Consider the following 21,512-nt stretch of genomic DNA (forward strand, 5'->3'; position numbering starts at 1 on the left):
TTCGGATTCCTTTCTTTCTAACATGTTTTTCATATGTCTACCTCATTCTCTCGCACTCTTCTTCTTCTCTTAAACATCACTCCAAATTCAATTTAGCTCAAACGAATTTGATATGTGAAAGAATGAGATAGTCATATGCAAAATATGTGAGAAAGAAAGGGTTTCGAATTTCGACTTCATGAAATTTTCCTGATCTAAAAGGTTTGCCGGAGCCATAAGTTCCAAAAATAAAGGAAATCTTACGAACAGGGGGCTGTAAAAGTCACTCGTACTTACTGTATCACAGCCATATATGTGGAGCTCAGAGGCAAAATGGCACATATCCTATGGCTAAAGCATAGGATATGTGCCATTTTGCCTCTGAGCTACACATATGAGGTTCGGTAATTGACCTGTGAAAAATCAGCAAACCATTGTCTGAAATCCTTGTGATCTGCGATTACAGATTGGCAATCGGTTTTGATATTTACGACAGGCTAACTTTATTTTTGCGTACTAACTATACTAGGGTCATTCGTATCAACATAATCAACATCATCAGTACTTTAACATGTTTTTAAGACAGACAAATTAACGGGTTTTTAACGTTTCCGGGACTGCTTTTTTCCCAAATATAATTGAATAAGTCTATGCTTACACAATAAAAAAAGATTACCAGGATTATTGTCGATTTGGTTTGTTTTTATTACCATGATTATTCTTGTAAAGTTACTCAAATGTGTATTTCAGTAAAACGCGTAATATGAAAATGTGTAATTTGAATTTTATGTAATGGTAAACTGTGTAATCAACTGCGAATGATTACACAGTTGTGTGTCATTTTCCTACATATTTCGTGTAAAATTACACATTTTTCAGACAAAATGTGTACAAGTTACACAATTTTCAGATAACATGTGTACAAATCACACAAATTTGTATCAGTACACACGATTATATATTTATGTAAAATTAACAATAAAAATCATGATAAAGTAGCTGAAATTTTTTTACTGTGTAGTCAAAAACCCGTGCATTTGTCTTGTCAATATTGAAGAGGTCGAACCTCATCAAAAGTAATAGTCATAGGGAATCTAAAAAAAAAAAAACGAAACTTACCAGAGTGGAAGAGGTGCTCTCGAAATCCCCAGTGGACGGATCTGCTTCCATATATTTATTGCTAACTTCATATCGTTCGTTGAACTCTTCAATTCCAACTCCATCCTTAAACCAAGATATGTTGCAACGGGGTATACACTCAACGCGACACGCTAGTGAGATATTTTGCGTAGCGTAGAGGGCTCCAGTGTAGGGTGGTAGCTTCTGAATGAAGGCTGGTGGGGCATGGACATCAAGCTGAACTGTGGCCGGATTGCCTTCACCGCCTTCGTTGTAGGCGTAGCAAGAGAAGTTGGTACGGGAATCTAAGCCTACGGGATCAACCGTCCACATAGGGGTCACAACGTCCATAACGGACTTATGACCCCGAAGCCAGCGATACCTCGTTGCATTAGGATTGCCCCCATCGTCTACAGTGCACGATAGAGTAACACTCTTGCGTTTGATGGGAATTGGTGGATGATGGTGTATAGATGCATTTCCAGGTTCATAGTAGACTACAAGTTCTTCTTCTCGACTCCTCGGGCCCCAACCAGCGGCATTGAGGCCCTCGCAAGAGTAATTTCCGAGAAAATCCCGTCCAACATTCTGTAACAGCATTTTACTAGGATCGATTTCGCATAAATCTTCGTCTTCGCCATTCGTTTCGTCCGGTACACACTCGGGTAGTTCTTTGAGCAACTGACCATCTAGAAACCAACGGACTTTCAGTAACTGCGTCGGATTCCCCTTAACAACGTTGCAATAGAGTGTTACGTTGGAAGCTCTATTCTCCACAATAGGCGATTCTGGATCCATGTCCAATTCTACGGTCGGAACATCTGTTGAGAGGCACAATGAGTAACTTTATGGGCCAGGGTATATGAGCTTGTGTAATTAATCTTGCTGGTGAATTCTATACAGAATGCACCATACTTGGAATAATCAATATGTCAGTGACGATGGAAGTGAACATGGGATTAAATTAGGTCGCACAGAGGAGGAAAATTCACCTGATTTCGACAGATGCAGGCGTGATTTTTCCCAAGCTACAACATTGGGTGGCTTTCTCATTGTCAGCACTAAATCTGCATATTCAAAGATAGTGCTTTTGTGAATTTATATCTCATATTTACACTCCATCCATTATATTCTCGTTTTTGGTGGGTTTACATCCAATCAACGTTTGCAGCAGGAATAGGGCTTGAATCATATGGGACCCTATTGATATTCTGTTTACTAAAATACTGCATAGAATAGTGCTTTCTCATTGCTTCAGGCAATATAATGTGGTAATTATACAGTGACTAGTACTCTACACATGATTGATATTCCACTTTTCAAACTTCTAAAGTAAAAGAAGGGTTTCTGAAAGAGAGACTAACTAATACAGTTAATGAAAGAGACAATTTTCAATTGATTACTCTGAAGAAATTAAAGAATCTAGTTCGGTATCAGAGTATCTATTTTGAAACCAGAAAAAAAAATATTGAGAACCTTGGTTTCAAAGTTAAAAATTCCATTGATACTTGTGGAACTTAAGAAAAAAGGCATATAGTTAAATTTGTGCCCCTGCGATATTGAATGAGCGATTTAATTTCCTTGAGGCAGTGATTTAAGATAATACTGTGAAATGGTAAAGAATTGGAGCGTTTATGCATGAAAATCACAGAGCTTGAAAATCTCTTTAAATCTCAAAAGCTTCCAAAGGAGACTTTCTCCCACAAAGTAGGACAAAGACACAAAACAGGGAAACCAACGCCAGCAAATTTTCCCCGTGAGTGTCGCTGGAACAATGAAAGCTTAAGGAGTCAATTGAGGATAATGGAACGCGACAATCTCAAGCATCTTGTGAGATAAGCACAGCTCAACTTACATTGTACCACGACGTTGATTTCATTGTCGGACGTGTCATTGCCGATGGCGTTGGAGAGTTCGCACGTGTACAGGCCACTATCTGTACGAGAGGCATTCTTGACAAGGAGGGCTGTCTGCTCTGCATGTCCCCCTTCGAATCGATCCGACTGTCCTGTCCAGATCACATTTCCATTCAGCTTCCAGCGAACACTCTCCAGACTCGCGGGATTTGCATCGTACTCGCACAGGAGTAGGAACTCCTCAGTCTCATTGATGGTGATATTTTCTGGTCTCACCGTCACCACAGGTGGATCTACATGAGGAGAAAAAGGTTATTATTTCCCATGAAAAAAGAATTGGAAGTTCTTAAGTTCAAGGAGGTGGTAATTAACCTATATTCTGTGTTTATTCACTAAATTCAGAATGATATGTTTTCATTGCTTGGTGTAACTAATCATCTAGTATTTTATTTCTTTTTTTTTTAATTTTAACACTTAAGTTGCGCACAGTGGCCAAACAATTATTATGGCTAGGCCCATTTCTTACTATTGAGCCAATCATGGACAGACTCAGAAATGAAAACGTTGCAAAAGTGTAAACTTGATAACATAAAACCTATTAAGAGTTTTCCATCGATTTACCCTAAAGGTTGGTCACCAACGCTAAGACAACGATGGCCGCAAGATACAGTGGGTTTAGGTCCTTGACAGACCTGAGGATTAGCCGAGAGACGGCTTAACGTAATTATATTAGAGATAATGGTTAAACTGTATTTCCACATTTTCCACTAAGTCGTCTTTCGGCTTAAGTCGTAAGTGTGTCTATACTGAGAAAAAAAGCGGTGCGATTAACTTTTTTTCCTCATAACTTTAACACTTTTTAGGTGTAAAAATATACCAATATTTTTTAATGTTAATTTTACACCTTTTTAAGGATAAAATTAACATGAAAAAGGCTAACTTTAACCCATAATACACCTAAAAAGCATAATATTTACGCCGATTTCTGATCAATACTGCAGGGTAAAATTAACATTTACGGAATGTTATTTCAACTTTTTCGGATTTCTCTCAGTGTAGGGCATTACCATGTATTATTGTAAGTTTATAAAGGTATTTGTAATAAATACAATGCTATGCAATATTATATTAAAATAAAAACATAAAGAGTATTAATTTAAGTAATTGTATTTTTCTAGTTATAGTGGCTTAATAAAAATGGACGGCTGAACCCTAAAATTACTTAATAATTTTCCTCATCAAGGATATAGGAAATGTATACCCTGTGAAGGCCAGGCCGATCTGAGGACTTTAAGAAAATCTGTGCATCACAATAGACGTGATTAGGAAAGAATCAGACACTAAAAATGATTAAAGAAAATTCTCAGTGTTTCATTCTTATTCCACTCCTTTCTTATGCGCGTACCGTCATCTCAGCGTTGATTCCAACTTCCAGGACCTCCAGATAGAAATGTCCCTTCTCTGGTTGTATGTTTCAGTTTTACAATATGTGTTTCATTTCATTAAGTCAGTCAAAAAAGAGAGAGCAGGATTACCAATCTTTGAACTGCATAGTGCTTTGAAGTTTAAGTAGCGATTGAATTAGGAAAACTCGATACTGTTAATTTTGTTTCTAAATATTCGATCCGAAAACTTAAATTCCGAAATAATTAGTTCCTACAGGAATATGTTTTATAGACCATCTTTGCATGCCTTTCATTAAAAATGGACTTTGGAATGCGTATTTTATTAAATACGTAAATGTGGTTTAATGTGTAAAGGTACTAAGGCGTATAGGAACAGCTTTAAGGTTATGAATTTCATATTCTACCTTAGTAGAGCCCTACCTTAAGCTCAAGAGCCTATGTTCAAAAACAGTTGTTTTTAATAAATCGAAATTGAAATTAAGTGAACCGTAACAGTCAACAATAGCGTTACAATCACAGCCATCTCAACAGATACCCACCAACGGCTTTTCCGATTATCCAAGTTCAGCATAAAAATAAAACTTTTACTATATAGGACTATAAACCAGCTTTTAATTATTTTTAATCGTTCGCTTGTTCATAATGGGGTCTTGGGCTTCGGACATCTACGTTAATCTCCACGCCTAAAAGAAGGGTTTCGGAGTTAATTTCAAATGCGTCGACTTTAGTGTCTGATTTAAAGTTGACATCCCGCCATAATTACTTAAGTTTCTTCCGATGTTCGTCAGAGGAATGACTCTTCCCAAAACCAAAAACACTCAATTTTCTCCAAAGCTTTCGACACTCGGTCTTAACACTACGCATAGCCATAATTTTAGATCATTTTTTATCCTTTCACAGGTTGACTTGCGTTTCTTAAAATTTTACTATGCACATTAATCATGATAAAACAAATTTTAGAGTAAGCTATTGTTCACAACATATTTTTTTTTTTATCTTAGCAAACTCTAATGATCCAAAGGATCCTGGATGATCCGTTTGCTATGCCAGGGAAGCCGAAAAGACGGCTTAGTGGGAAGTCTAATCATTTCTTTGTTTATAATTATGTTAAACCGTTTTTCGACATAATCCGTAGATATGTCCATCACTTAAGGCTCAACATACCGAGCTGCGGCTCAAGCTGAAGGAAGGTTTAATGGAAAATTTATGGAAATAATGTTTAATCCTTATCTTAATTATAAATACACTTAAGACTTCTTTTGGCTGTTTCTCAGATCTGTACAATCCCCTAAAAGTTTATCTTTAGTCCCGGAAGACAAAAAAAAACAAGCAAAACTGCTACATCGCTTAATGGTAATTTTAAATGGCCTTCACGTAATGATTGGCTTCGGATTCTTGGATATGAGTTATACGGACTTTATGGCTGTTATCAACTGAAAATACCGATTTGCTATTTAGGGTGAAAGGAACGTCTATTGACACTTTAAGAACTCGTGTCAGCACCTCTTGATACCCTACTCTGTACTATTTGGGTTATTAAATTTGAACATCTCTGTTTATAGTAAAGAAAAAACGTTATATTACTTATATTTTACTAGATACAATAAATAATTTTCAACATTTTTACAAAAGTGTCAATAGGGGTTCCTTGTCCAACAGACGTTCCTCCGACCGTATTACAGTTTGACCCGTTTGAAATCTAGTTTTGGTACTGAACGGGCTAACGCTCAGATAAATATATATGGCGATTTCTTTCAATCTCCTATCATTTTATATGATAAAAGTAGCTTTTTTTTACTATAGTCTTGTAAAATTTTCTAAGTAGAATAAGATGGAGTATTTTCGAATCATGTAATTTGGAACTTTGAAATTTCCTAACTGTTTTAGATGGCGTAAGGAATAATCAATGAAGAAGTACTTTTGAATTTAACGTTTTGTACTTCTTCGTGATTTTATTTTTCTATTTGACCATCTGAAACAGTGAGAAAATATCAAAATTCCAAAATAGACTTGATTCCAAATTACCCTATCTTACCCTAAGGCGTCATAGAACCGATTTTTTGTACTTGTGCTCTTATAGCTCGGTCTCTGTGACTACTAAAAGTGACGAATTCTTAAAAGGACTTAAGAGCTTCTAGGTGAATTTAAATATAAAATTCTCAATGTATTTTTTTTAAATGCATTAAAAGACCTTTTAGTCTTAATTCTATAAGGCAGCAATCTTGCTTCTTGGGAATCTACCACCGATTCGCAACTGTATAAACCTGATGTATAGGAAGAAAACATCCTTCTCAATTTGAGAAGTACTTCCGCAATAATTGTGTATATGGAAATGTACTGAGGAAAACTTACACATAACTTCGAGGACAAGTGTCTCATGAATGGGTTTCTCGAGATCATCCCTCATCACAATGTTGTCACCCTCACATCTGATAGCCGCCCCATTTTCGTAGCGTGTCGCTGTGAAAATCAACTGGCTGACAGTCTCAAAAGTGCCATCATTCTGCAAATACTGTGAGACAAAGACGAAGAATGGTTTGTGTGAAAATCTCCGGAATTTCAATTAAAATCCAACACACACATCCCCCACAGACAAAATTTTCCTATTTTGGTGGGTAAAACTGGCATAGAAATTTATTGTTCTGTGGGAGAAAATTGCCAAAACCATTACCGTTTTCGTACTGATGGTACTCAGTGGCTCGTGGTCGGTACTGAGGGCTCGTGTTGAGTTGTACCACGTCACATTGGCGGCTGGTCGAGCGCCAAATACCTGCCAGGATAGAGGATAAATTGATGGAAAACTCTTCTCTACCATATTCAAAAAGGTCCACTCACATGACACTGAAGGAGGACTTTTGTTCCCTGAACTGTATGGTGTTTCACCCCAGAGAGGTTTATTTTTGTTGGACGAACTGCAATAGAAGAGTTTAAATTGATGTTCATTTATCAGTTGATACAATCAATTACTGGAAAGGCAATATAATCCATTATAAAACTTTTGAAAGGGCCCATTTAATAGTTATTGACTAAAATTTGCGGTTATTGAACATTTGCCTCAACACTTGACTGAAATTAATTTAAATCGAAAATGATGATTTCCAAAATATTCTACATAGAAATTTCGAAAATGCAATAAACAAGGATATCCGTTGGAAATAGCAAACTTTAGGAGCTTACTGTCGGCTATTAAAAGAACGAATAAAAGTCCTAAAATGTTTTGAGTAAATTAAATTCTTTCCTCAAAATCGTTCCCCCTCAAAATTAATTTAAAATATATTGTTGCCCCAAACATTCCATGGCCGCAATTCATTAAGTCGATTACAGGCCGTTGGCACTTTAAAAGATTCTCTTGATAAACTTTTGAAGAACATCTACAAAGTTTCTCAAAACTTTCCATGCAGCTGAGTTTACTGAATTGGAAACTTTTGTCATAGTCAAAATGGATGTGATTCTTTTATACATTTTCTTTTTTTATTGTCAAAATGCACAAGTTAACACAAGACTTGAGAAATAATGAATTTAAAATGCAGAAAATGCCCAAGATTTCCTATTCATGCTTCTTGAAAGCATTTTGAGTGCTACCAAATTGCTCATAAATCATGGTCAGCATAACATGAACTGCTCTTAAATATGCTTTTCATGTCTCCAAGGAAAATGCAGAGAAGCTTCTGTATGAGGCTAAATTTAGCCAATATTGCAAATGACCCAGATAGAAGTCTTGGAAATTTACCTTGAAGATCTAGCACCAATTGATTACTGACGATGTGCTCGAGGGCTGGAGTCTCTACACGACATTCAATGATGGATGCCAATTCCTGGCGAGACAGGACGAGTGACAGTGTGGACTTCACAAGAAAGAGCCCGTTGGATTCATCAATTGTCACAGTGTCTGCAAGAAACATTTTTTAGCAAGTTCTTGATGTCGGTTTGAGGTTTGAGTTGTACAACCAACCTGTGAGCCTCTTTCCCGATCGATACCACCCAACAACTGGCGCGGGGCGGGCTCCTCTTACTTCACACGTGCCCCCTAGAGTGTGACCCTCCCGTAGGGGGCCCAAAGTTGTGGAATTTTTCAGCTGATTGCCCTCCTCATCCAGCACAAGTATCGCTGAAGGTGGAACTGTTGATAGTGACGAAAAGCGAAAATTGAAATTATTTATTGCAAAATTTAAAATAATAAAAAATGAACCCTTAGGGGGAAGTGGGACACATTTGAAGTGGAGAATCTTTGAAATTGGACTTTTTTGTCCTATTTTTTTATTGAGCTAAATATTATATTATACTAAGATCCTATTTTACTTTAAAATAGGAGAAAAAAGGCCGATTTCAAAGCTGCCCCACTTTAAATATTCCCCACTTCCCCCTATTTGACGGCAAAGACTCTGGCAAAAATGTACCATAATCACTATAGGGAAAAGTACTCCCCCTTCGAACGTTCATACCTTTGAATAATGCGAATTTTCTTTTATTTTTCCTAACACACTTAGGGGAAAGTGCCCATGCTTGATACCATTGGAAGCTTCGTAATGATTAAATTTTTCCTATGTTTCTCAAGAAACATGACTCCTCAATATATTTCAAAAACTGGACACTTTCACATAGTTTTTAAAATATGGTTGCGATGAGTCATATATATTATGAAACATAGAAAATTTTGTCACTACGAAGCCTCCAATGGTATCAAGCATGGGCACTTTCCCCTATACATTACTATTAAATATTAGTTAACTTATTATCAATTATTGATAATTATCTGACAATCATGGGGAAATCCCTTAGGAAATGTAAAAGAAATTCACATTATTCGAAGGCATAAAGTTCGAAGGGAGAGCATTTTCCCCAAATCGTTTTTGTTTTTCTGTTAATTTATAATTCAAAATTAATAAGGGGAAAGTGTCCATACTTTACACGGTATTAATCTTCATAATGACTAAACTTTTCCTGTGTTTTTCAATATGTGACTCACCGCATCCATTTTTCAAAATCTAGTGGACAGTGTCCTGTTTCTAAAATGTATTGTAGAGCCACATTTATTCAGAAATATAGGAAAAATTTAGTCATTATCAAGCTTGGGACCGTGCAAAGCATTGGCACTTTATCCTACGTGAATTTGCCGAATATTTCATAAGGATAAGTGGGGTACATTTGAACTTGCGCACTCTCGAAGTAGGGAGTTTAAATGGAACTGGACTTTACCGTGATATAATTTAGCTTCATAAATCAATTGTGAAACTAAATTTATGATAAGATCTAGTTCCATTTAAAAAAAAAACAAGAGAAAAGCCGAATTTCATAGGTGCTACAATGCCAAGGTACACGGCTTCCCCTACCGCAATTCGAGAAATATTGTTATTATTTATCGTGTATTCAGATGACGGATCGGTGTCAGTTGGAATTCCTAAAGAGAAAATCCTGAAAAACCGAAATTCCAAAGAGACAAAGCCCTAAATGGGTCAAAATCCCGAAAAGCCAATATCCTGAACGCTACCATAATCCTGAAAAAGCTAAAACCCCAAAAGTCGAAACTTGGAAACAAAATCCCGAAAGCCAAAATCCTGAAAATCAAAATACTGAATGGTCAAAGTCCTGAAAGGGATGTGATTATATGCAGAATGATATGTAAAATAATTTCTCAAAATAAGGATAATTTCTCCTTTCCTCCAACAAGCGCGAATGGAATCGTATGGGAGTAGCCATGACAGTTCGGAATTTCGGCATTTCGAAATTCTACCCCAAAATTCTACCCAAAAAGAATAGGAATTTCGACGTTCTTCGAGATTTTAGTCATTTCAGGATTTCTACCTATTCAGGATTTTGGTGTTTCAAAATTTCGGTTTTCTCAGAACTTTGGATTACAAAATTTTGGTTTTGGGATTTTGGCTTCTTGAGATTATGAATCATTTGGAATTTCGACTCTCTTGGCGATATTATCCATTTCAGGATTGCGAACCAGTCAGTATTTTGGCTATTCAGGATTTTGACTAGGACTCAATACAGATATTTAATTAATAATATTTGATAAATTTGAGAATCCACTGTAAGAGGAGTCCTAGTTTGATTTTAGTAATTTAATTATATTTAATTTTTCCGAATTTTGTAACTTCAAACTTGAGAAAAAAAATGAGAATAGTTACTAGCGCCACTAGTAGAAAAACACAGTGCCCTCAGGCAGAGCAAAATATTTTTCGATTTATTTTTAAAAAATTTTTTTGCTTCGATGTGAATTTGTTAACTGTCTAGGATTAAAATAAAAATTTAATTAAAATACTTGTTAATGGTTTTTCTCAATCTGATCTATCGTTCTAAAGTAAATATATAAGGATATATTGACCTCGAGATCAAGATCAAATTTTCAAGCTGTCAAATATTTCCAAAAGCAAGATTTCATATTCTGACGCGAAGTAATATTTATGGAACGTAGATTATTTTAGCTAAGAACGAAGATTTGAAGATTTTCCACACTTCACAAAATGTCAATTCTTACAAATATCTTCATTTCTCTGTTGAATTTGTTGAAAATTCAAGTATAAACCAAACTTGTGACCAGTGATAAACCTTGAAATGCTTATGCGCGAGTTTTTGCAGGTATTCTCATGGTGTTGTACTTCAATATCATCATGATACACCCAGAAATATGTAGTATTTCGAATAAATTGTAAGATCAATCGCAGTATTTTTCATAGTTATTTTCTTTTTAAAAACTCCCTTATATAAATGTTACCTCACCAATTCGGTTTTTAAAGATCGGACTACGTTTTAGTTCGGGCCGCTGTAAATTTGAAAAAAGTTTGTAGACATTTTTCAAGTTTGACTATGTTTATAAAATGTAGCATATACGTATATCCAAATTTACCACGGTTGGACTTAGTTATGATGTGATTTTTACCCAAATTTTTTTTTTATGTGAATTTACCCAAATTACCTCCCACGCCTTCTATCCCCTCCAAAATATGTTTATTAACTTTGCAAAAAATTTGTCTTGACAATTTCGTTCATTTTTTAATGTTTTGGAGGTAGTCCAATTGAGCATTTCGTCCTTAGACATCTATCACCGGAAAAATCGCTATCTTGAATTATTCATGGTCAAAGGCCTAATTTTCACTCGATTTGGTCAATTTATTAATTATAAGGTTAATGATTTTTTTTAATCTTCTTCTAGAACAATTTTCAACTTCAAGATGGTTTTGTGGTGATTTATAGACAAATTTAATTCGTCAATAATTTTATATGCACCAAAAAAAATTGCGAAAAATTTTATTTCAGAATACCAAAATCTTCAAATTTCCCTGATTTTTATCTTGGTCTCAAAATCGAGGCTAATGTTTTGAAGATTGTTCTAAAACGATTTTATCCATGATACATCAATTATCACTTTATCAATAGGGGAATATAGGCCATGTAGACGTAACTCGCATAGATCAATATTTAAACCATGTGACTTATAACTCTCATAAAATCAAAAAGGAGGTTTATGATTGTCAATCTTACGATTCAGAAATGACAAACCAGATAGCAAAAGGAAAAAAAACTAAGAAGTACTCTTGAAAGTAAAGTCTAGTACTTCTTCGTGGTTTTCTTTTTCTTTCACAATTTTCCAAGGTCTAAGATTTCAATTGATCTTGAGAACGGAATTTTTATCCAACTGGGACGAGTTTAGGTCCACTGAAATTTGTTTGCACGGAAGAATTTTTTATAATTATAATACAAAAATATTTGTATTGCGAATTTAAAAGTTTGCAATTTATCATCACTGTAAAAAGCGTCTTTCGTGAAAAATGAGCAAAAGCTCACCTGGCGCCTCCACTTGCTACCTCTTAGCATTTTCTTCTAAAACTTTGCGAAGAGTTATGGGTTTTTTTTTGCTAAAGTCTTTTAGTCAATCTAATGGCAGATGAGTCGTGGTTCTGCCTGGAAGTCAATCACCTTCCAGAATACTCACCTAGAACTTTGAAGTCTATGCTGTACGCGCCAAGATTATTGCACGACTCTAGCGGTTCTAGAAAAGTACTTTCACATACATAAGTGTCCTCATCCGTCACTTGGGCTGCTTTTATGTGGAGTCGTGTAGCTGGCCCATTTGGTGAATGATCGATTGACATCCTAAAAAGGGAAGTGAGATAGAATTCTTGTAAACTTGATGAAAAATTCATGGAAAACTTTATAATTGCAGGTCTTCCTTTGGCAGTGTTAAACTAATAGTCCACCCGTTTTAGATTTTACTAATTCATATCTTAATGACTCTGAATCGTCTTTGGACTTGATGTTTTTTTAATCAACCTCTGCAGAACATTTAGCATGGGAATACAGGAAGAAACTTCCTCCTGTCAACTTACTTTAAAAGCTTAATTTATTTAGTACTCATGCACAAGTCAATTAGTTGCAATTAACGGAAAAATAATGTCAAAGATTAATTCGTTAAAATAAATTATTTGATCGCCATTTTTTTTGTAAAATAAAGTGGTATGCACTTTATAAAAAAAATAATTACATAACTTTTCAATAAAATTCCACCCTATTGTGCAGAGTTCAGTAACATTTGGCCTCATTAATAAATTACAATTTATAAGCAGTGGGGAAAATAATATTTCATTAAAAAAAAATATAATATTCACAATCATCGTTAAATTAATTTAATTGTTTAATATGAAATATTTTATAAAAATGACGGTAAATATGGAAATTTTAATGACTAATGCATAATTGATTGGATAAAATATTTATCAGGCTGGCAAAATGTGTTGAAAAGTTGTTTTTATTTTTAAACTGGGCGGTGGAGCAATTTTTTTTGGAGTTCAACAATTGATTTTTATTCAGGTTTGTATGAAAAAATAATGGGTGGTAGGAAAAACAAATATATATATATATTATAGAGAACGTCATGAGCATATAATATAGCTGAAAATTTTCAGTAACAGTTTCGATAACGTAGCATTAAATATTAAATTACACATTATTCAAGTCAGTTAGATTTATTTATTCAAATACTTTTGTTCATGTCTCTGACACACCAATTTATTTTCCCATTTACCCCAGCAATATATTTTATCTCACACATTTCCCACATGACACTATATATATGTATGTATATATTATGTTGATTCTGCGGCGAGAAATTGATATGCAAAAATTGATGGGGAGCTTTTTTACTTGAGCCCAGTCAAAGATAGAATAATCTACGTCTGTGACTAATAGATCAATTGAATACAAGATGCAAAATGGGTAGCTAGAAGTTTAACTAGTCTGAGAAATACATAATCTCAATTTATATCACGTCTATCATTTAATTTACATAAAGAAATTGCTTACCAAAACACGTAAATTAATATAAAATTCAGAATGGTAGAGTAAGATGGGGTAATTCGGAATCATGTCTATTCTGGACTTTTGAGATTTTCTCACTGATATGGTCAAAAAGATAATGAGAACCACGTAGAAGTACAAGACTTTATATTCGAGAATACTTACGAAATCTTATGAAATCTCAGAGTTCCAAATTAGACATGATTCCAAATTACCCCACCTTACCCTAAGCATCTGATGCAAAAATTTAACCAATTTCTTTTAATTATTTCAAAATATTTTACAATTATTGCAACAGACTATTAAGTCTTTTGGTAAAAATCATTATGAAAAACGTAATATGAACGGAATATAAACAAAAACGAAAATCATAAATCAAATGAACATAAAAATACTCGTATATCTTTCAAAAAAGTACAAATGAAAATGTTATGAACCTTTGATGTAAGTTTAAAAGGGAGCATTTTTCTATTTTTTACTGCGCAAAATTAAATTTTTAACTGCTAAATTTTGTTCCCGTGTTTCCGTCTTTTATGTAAACGATTTCAGGACATAGTGAAAGTACAGTAATAATTGTCATTAAAAAGATTTCCAACCCAACTTTATTGTAATATATATAATTTACCGGTAAATTAAATTGTGACATTTATGCATTCCAATCTCTTTAAATTTTTTGTGGACAAGTGAATAAAAAGTGTAATGGAATTTAGTAGATTCATTACTCAAAAGTCCTTCTAGAGGACAACATGAATATCTCTTAGCTAGGTTCTTAGTCTTTCTAACACTTTGGTTTACCTCTCCTCAAACTTCCCAAAGTTCTCATCAAGAAAATTCACAAACAATTATTCATGTAAATTAGATTTGGAAGTGACTTAGATATATTGATATGGAAATGGGACAAGGACTCTTACATGAAATTGACATATGTACTGCACACTTTACAAAGAATTTCAAGTTACAGAGGCCACATCTATCCGTCAATTATGAAAACTGACTCAAAAGCACTTAATACGGTTGCTTTCAACAATCAGGGAGTTCCGCTATCAAAGAAATTCTCGGGACCGAGAAAAATCCCGCAGATTAATTCCAGTGAAACAGAAAAATTGTATAATCACAGGAGAGGTCTTTGAAATAAGTTACAGAAACGCTGTGATGTATGCAAAACATTTTCAGCGCCAGAACTTCATAAGCAATGCATTTCAAATTTATCGCATGAAAAAAATATTTGCATAATTTCAGGGTCCTTTCAAAAATTATTTTCCAAATAAGCTCCCAATAGTAGGCAATTCATTTCAAATTCTTTCAATACGTTTTCACTTAAGCCGGAACCCTCTGTATCATTTTGTAAGGAAACTCGAAGAAAGCAAAACGATCTTGAGGCGTTCGCCCGTCCACGGGTAAGCGTTGGAAAGTCAAACAGCACGAAATGTCGGACAAATCAATTTAAGCTGAAGAATTCTTTAAAAGTATAATAAAATAATAAAAAAAACGACATATAGGGGAAAGTGCCATTCCTTGCACGGTCCCAAGCTTCATAATGAACAATTTTTTATTATTTATTTATTTCATATTTATTGAAAAACAAAGGAAGGGGCTCAAATAGAACCTAGGTGTCTGCAGCCCACAGATCGTACCATGTTACCTATACAATCTATCTATCTACTATATAACACGGAATATTTCGCACGGAACATAGGGAATTTGAGGTCAAGAAAATACTAATAAAGAAAATAATAAAATAAAAAAAAAATAAAATTGCAAAATCTATCCATTTTAGGATTTGAAAGAGTTATTTTAACTCCTAAAACGAGTTATTCTCAGTCTTAAATAGAATTATTTACATACTCTTTTGTCATGTAAATTTTAGGACAAAAAAGTTAAAACTACTCTTCTAAATATTACACCTAGATAGAACTATAATCAACTCTAAAGTATAGTTAGGTTATCGAATTTCACAACGAAAAAGAGTTAATTCAACATCTATTCATCTAAGTTTTACTCGATTATTTTTCTATGTGTATCATTGTGCCATTGATTGTTTCAATTTCATATCTTTGTATCTAAATGCTACAAATTTTCCCAAGTTTTTCAATATTTTCCGAGGGGGTTTGGAGAAGTTTAACGAATTGAACTTTTAAAAAATTCATCAGAAAGTAACTTTCCTAAAAGAATCTTTCGATTTGAAATTTTTGAGATTTTCTGGTAGAGCATAAAGATATTGAATAGGGGCAGGTGGGGCTATTTTGAGCTGTGTGGTTGTTGATATACGCAGAGATCCATTAAGGCTAATAAAAAAAGAAGCTATTTTTAGGTTTTTCCTGTAAAAAAATTGCGGATATTGCACCGCGACTTAAACAAATTTTTTCGTAGTTCTTGTATTATTTCGACAAACATTAAGAAATATGTAATGCAAAATTTCGAAGTAAATCAGACTGATAAGTCAATTCTCTTTAGGAAAAAATATGCCATTACGTTTCAGTGTCACTCTGCAAAAAAGTATGGAAAAATGAATGGCGAGAGGACCATGCATATATAGTGGCGACAAGATAAATAGCGCACCTTCAGCGATTTTCCTATTTTGATGTTTTATGTTACAATATCAATCTTTATAGCTTAATGTAGGCAGACTTCGCACGTGTGAGCTTTCGAACGATACGAATTTTCTCTTTATTTCCAAAAAGTTGGTTCCGCATTTCTTAGCCATAAGTTAGGTATTTATGAACCTTATCTTTATTGTAAAAATCGGCAGCCAATCCCTTCTTTCCTAGGTGCTAGGATCACAAATAGAAAATTGGCCCAAAATGGGTAATTTTGATGGCGCACATTTCATTTGATTTCTCATAGTTGAATCATTTCTAAAAAAAAAATCACTTACACAGTGGATGAAGAGTATACTTGAGATGATATTTACGTAATAATCTTTTGCATCGGAGGGAAATTATTTTCACGGTGGCGGAAAATTTGCAAGTACTACACTGTGTGTGGTTTCAAACACTGAATGTGTGAGCGTTCGCACATCCATCAGACAACTCCAGCATGAAAATCATAACCTCACTAAAACCTCATAAGCCACAGTGAGACATTCGTGATCATTTCCCCTTCAACAGGCGTATAGTCTCCTTCTTATCTCCATGAGACGACGGTTATTGACAGTGTGAACCGTGTGAACATGTTCATAGTCGATTTTTCGATATTCATTTGGAAGAAAAAACAGTGCTCCAGAAAATGTGAAAAAAGGTGTTTTAAAGATCTTCTTTTAGTGCAGTGATAGTTTCCGCGGGTTCACGGGGGTACAGTATAACAATCGGAAAATCATTTTTAATTGTAGATAAAATTTATTTCGAGAAAAAAAGCAATGACGAACCCAAACCTCCATCGTGTGAACGCTGCCCCCGGGGGCAAGAATCGCACAAATCGTCATATTTTTTTTTCATTTTCCTGTTCAGGAAAAATCAACAAGTCTGTGATAGTGAACTAGGCATGCATAGAAACCTAAAAGATCAGAGAACTTTTTGGTGTAGTGCAATTCACTTTTACAGTTTAGTCAGAAAAAAATCCTGAACATGAAGCACGAAAAAATGTGCGAAGGCTGCCTACATTCCCCTACTTGATCGATCATGCTTTATTTTTTAGAAAATATAATGCCTATTATAAATAAAAATAATAATTATTTAATATTTGTATCTGTTAAATCCGTGTGTTTTTGTCATTTTATGAGTTTAAGTATAATTCGTGCGGCCAATTTAAATAGCACACTTTCATTTTCTCTGAAAATATTACATGAAATTTACTTTTATTTTAAAATTCATTATATTCCTGTATTTTTGACCATTTTTAAACATTAATGCCACAAATTTTCGTAAAATAAAGTTATGAGAACTGAAAAATCATGTAAATAGAGAATTTGGTGCAGATTTCCAGGCTTTACGTAAAAGAGTTTAGGATGACTAAGAATTTGTTTTGTAAATTATATTTTTCAAGGAAGATAACCATCATTTAAATAATTTTTTTATGATCAAACTTACAAATCACGCAAAAATTGAAAATTTAGAGAAAGAATTATGATTTCTAGAGAAGATTCTGCCATTTTTTTTTATAGTAAAACTGAATTTATTTGCCGCCGTGCCGAAAATAAAGGAACAAATTGAACAAAATTTGAAAAAGTAACTCCATGTGAGCATTACTGAATGTCAATTATGTAAAAATACCTAGTTTAAAAGTGTTGCCAGACGTACAGAGTTAGTATCCAAGAGAAACCATACCTGTTGCATGATTTTTGTTAAAGAGCATATGCAGAAGGACCTGTAATTCTGGAATAATATTCTTTGAACAGATGTATTCCTGTTTAATATTATAGGATATGACATAACAAAATATTAAATGTCCCAAAAGTCAAGAATTTTGTCCTTAATAGATAACTAAAAACGTAAAACTTAGCGGTGGTAATTTTATAGTATGAGGTTACTTTTTGCGAAGTGGCGTATGGTCTGTATATAGAATATTAAATAATATAAATCAATTTGTTTACAAGGATATCTTTAGACAAGACATATACTTCAACATCGAAAAGAAATTGCTTTTGGCTTTTGAGTTTTAACCAAACTAATGGTCTGAAACACACTGCTAAGAGTTTTTAAATCTGATTCAGTCAGAACAAAATTGACGTTCTGGAATGGCCAGGACGATCTAAGGACCTCAATCCTATTGAATTTAAAGTAATGATTGACCACAAGATAAATCTCTCGAATGTGACTAATTTGAGATAGTTTTAAGTAGATATCCACACTACATGAAATGCAATCGCATTAGAATAGTGTCAAATCCTGATTTCCTTAATGAATCTTCGTTGTCAAGCGCTCATTTTTTTCAAAAAGTTATATTAACTAAGTACTAATTAATCCAAATTTAATTTTTAAATAGAATTCGTAAGTTGTTAATTGCAGTAGAAGCCGAAAACTATCACTTCTTATAGAGTGTGCTATTTATATTGTCCTCTTAATATATGTTATTTTAAGATTTTTTTGATCGTACTAAATTTCTTAATAGAATTTTCAGGTTTTTTCCTCATATTCCAAATGTATTTATATACAATTTCATTTATTTATTATTACTTTCATCATTCAAAAGCATAATTTTTCGAAAAACAAAGCATATATTGCAGTGTCCGAAACTGTGCTATTTATCTTGTCGCCACTGTATGGTTTTTTCACATATTTCTAAAAGAAGCTGGGCCTTATAGTTATTTTGTAAAGTTCCACATTTGTTTGCTGAACTAAATTACATTACATTAAACCCCAAATTCCTATAGAAATATTCAAAAAAAATCGTATATCAATGTAGCCCTAACATTTTTTGCCGCATTTTGCCCCGGGTTTCCCTACGTCTTAAATCAATTCAAAGTTCAAATTAAATTGAGATTCATTTTCTTCTCAGTGTACCATGGCAAAAATGCACGACGTCAATGAAATCAATTTAAGAAATCTCTTCTAAAGAATACCATGGAGATTCCGGAAGAGATCTGCCGAAGAAACTCATTGTTAATAGATATTCTTTTGGGTTTGTGCGTGAGGACAATGAAGCTGGATTTTCTACATAAGAAAATTCTTGGCATTTCTCTCACAAGGGAGCCCAAGTGCGTCTGGACTGGGGTATCCCTAGTACCCGGGGTCACGTATTTTCCATCATTGTTCGATGAAAGTATTTCATCTATGAATGAGAGCGTGTGTCGGTGGAAAATGGGAATATTGAGGGAATTGAATGACTCCTTTTCTCACAATCTCCCACATGCATGAGCCACATTAGGATCATTCTTACACTTTATCCTGAAATCTCGTCACACTTTTCCCCAACTCCATTTACTTAGAGACGAATTCCTGTGTCCCATACCAAAAAGACCTAGAAATATATTGTGCTTGCGAATCTAATGAACTTTACGATGTTGACACAATAATGCGATGAATCCAAATTGTGTTGCGGAGTAATATGTACAAATATTGGATGCTATATACATGTTCAACATTTTCTGATTGGGAAGGAAGTGAATTTGGTGAGTGTGTGTGTGATTTATTGACAAAATTGCTTGTCAATAAATTATGGAGCATGTTTCATGATGTGTACTTTCATCACCCAAGAAACACACGAACCATAGCTCCAGAGTTGAATATTATTATTTATGCAATCATAACTTCTCCATCCGCTCCCTTGCCTTTGAATTGTACACACACGCCAAATTCTCAGATATTATTCCATTCAGTTTAGGGAGTAAAAGGTGCGGGGGAGTGCTGGAAGTTCCACTGGGAAAATGACAAAGTTGGGAATGAATAACAGAGTCATTGTACGCGAAGAGTGATGTGGGAACGACACTGTGTGAGATGACAAGTGAATTTTAATTCAAAAATAACACAACACTTGCAGAAGCTTTTGTGCTGAAAGCTCCATATAATTTAGTGCTTTTCCCTAAAAAAAAAAATGTGATACCACATACACCAAACTCCATGGAACAACTTTCAGTTGCATCAATGACTTTTAAAATGCAAAATAACTTTTCTGTACAGTAAATTTATTTAAGTCCCTTTTTGAAAATTTAAAATTTTAATTATTTAAAAATGATATTGCCGTATGATATTAAAAAAGCTCTTCCTCTGTCTTTTTTCAGTGACATGGAAAAACCCATTAGATTTTGTTCAACAAAAGTTTTGTGGAAAGTCATTATGTATAAAATTCAATAACTTTATTTTACGCAAAATACAACAAACTAATAGAACATTTTTTTAGGAAAACTGTAGCATATTTCGGACTGCTTACAATATCGGACACTTGCAATATCTCTCTAAATACTTTTTTCCAGGATGTCTTTCCAGAAGTTCTAGACGACCATGAGACTTTGAGAAACTCTGTGTCCGATATTATGCACAAAGCAATGATATATATTTTTTTTAAATTTTTAAATATATTAAGATTATTGAAGAGAAGACAAAAAAACTTTTTAGGGATGCAAATCACACTACTAAAAATTGAAAACAAAAAACTCAATTGTATAAAAATAAATGACGATTTAAACCCAGAACATTAATGTTCGTAACCTGTCCGAAATTTGGCACAGCTTCCCTAATTTAAAATATAATGTTACAAGGAATAAAGATAGGTATAGGCGGTTGAAAATGATAATGATGATGATGGAACTCTACTCTTTAACCCTTTAAGGACGACAAGGTCAAAAATGGAGGGTCAGAAAAAATAATTTTTTCTGACTTCTTAGAGCAAAATACATCTTTAGAAGGCCGTAGGAAAAATTTCATTTTTGGGTCACCGGTGACCCAATCGTCCTTAAAGGATTAAGGGATAAAAATGGGATTTAATTTATGTCAGAATACTTTTGAATAGAAACATAAGTTAGAATATCCATCATATCGATTTACATACTGAAAAGGATGCAATTCTTCATAAAAGTTGAACAGTTTTGGCTTTATTAAAATTTCGCAAGAGTTTTCGTAACTCCTATTTTTTAGTCAAACTTATCCTTAATGGGTTTAAAAACAACTACGCTACTTTCACTATTGGAATAGCCTACAATACAAATCAGATACGCATAGTTTAACTAATATATCGATTTTAGTTTTGGTTAAATCGATTCACTTCACGATTTATTTAATACAGACCCCACTTTAACGTCAAATATTTAAGAAAATACGATGTTAAGTGATCCTATGACCCTACCATCCTATTTTCCTTATACTCTGATATTAATTTGGTGCCATTTTAACCAATTTTAACCAGTACTTTCAGAGTAGCGCCTGTCAAAATCCCAAAAAGGCAGAATCCCGAATGGGACGAAGTCCTGAAGAGCGAACAG

At 33.9% G+C, this 21,512-nt stretch overlaps 1 protein-coding gene across 22 annotated transcripts in view; it reads right to left on the minus strand.

Moving 5' to 3' along the window:
- The window catches only part of LOC129802161 (hemicentin-2), a 150,630-nt gene that overhangs the window by 49,646 nt on the left and 79,472 nt on the right, over window positions 1-21,512 (minus strand). For all 22 annotated transcript variants that reach the window (XR_008751775.1, XM_055847760.1, XM_055847761.1 and 19 more), the window contains 8 exons: window positions 12,300-12,460; window positions 8,313-8,480; window positions 8,091-8,249; window positions 7,196-7,272; window positions 7,032-7,130; window positions 6,713-6,872; window positions 2,954-3,247; window positions 1,099-1,919 (listed from right to left, as the gene is read on the minus strand). Coding sequence is in view for 21 of the 22 variants with exons in the window: in XM_055847760.1 (XP_055703735.1) it covers window positions 1,099-1,919; window positions 2,954-3,247; window positions 6,713-6,872; window positions 7,032-7,130; window positions 7,196-7,272; window positions 8,091-8,249; window positions 8,313-8,480; window positions 12,300-12,460 (1,939 nt within the window). In the remaining variant the exon portion in view is untranslated. The remainder of the gene's footprint in view (window positions 1-1,098; window positions 1,920-2,953; window positions 3,248-6,712; window positions 6,873-7,031; window positions 7,131-7,195; window positions 7,273-8,090; window positions 8,250-8,312; window positions 8,481-12,299; window positions 12,461-21,512) is intronic.

This window comes from Phlebotomus papatasi, chromosome 2 (assembly GCF_024763615.1).
Source record: "Phlebotomus papatasi isolate M1 chromosome 2, Ppap_2.1, whole genome shotgun sequence".
In the NCBI taxonomy this organism is placed as follows: domain Eukaryota; kingdom Metazoa; phylum Arthropoda; class Insecta; order Diptera; family Psychodidae; genus Phlebotomus; species Phlebotomus papatasi.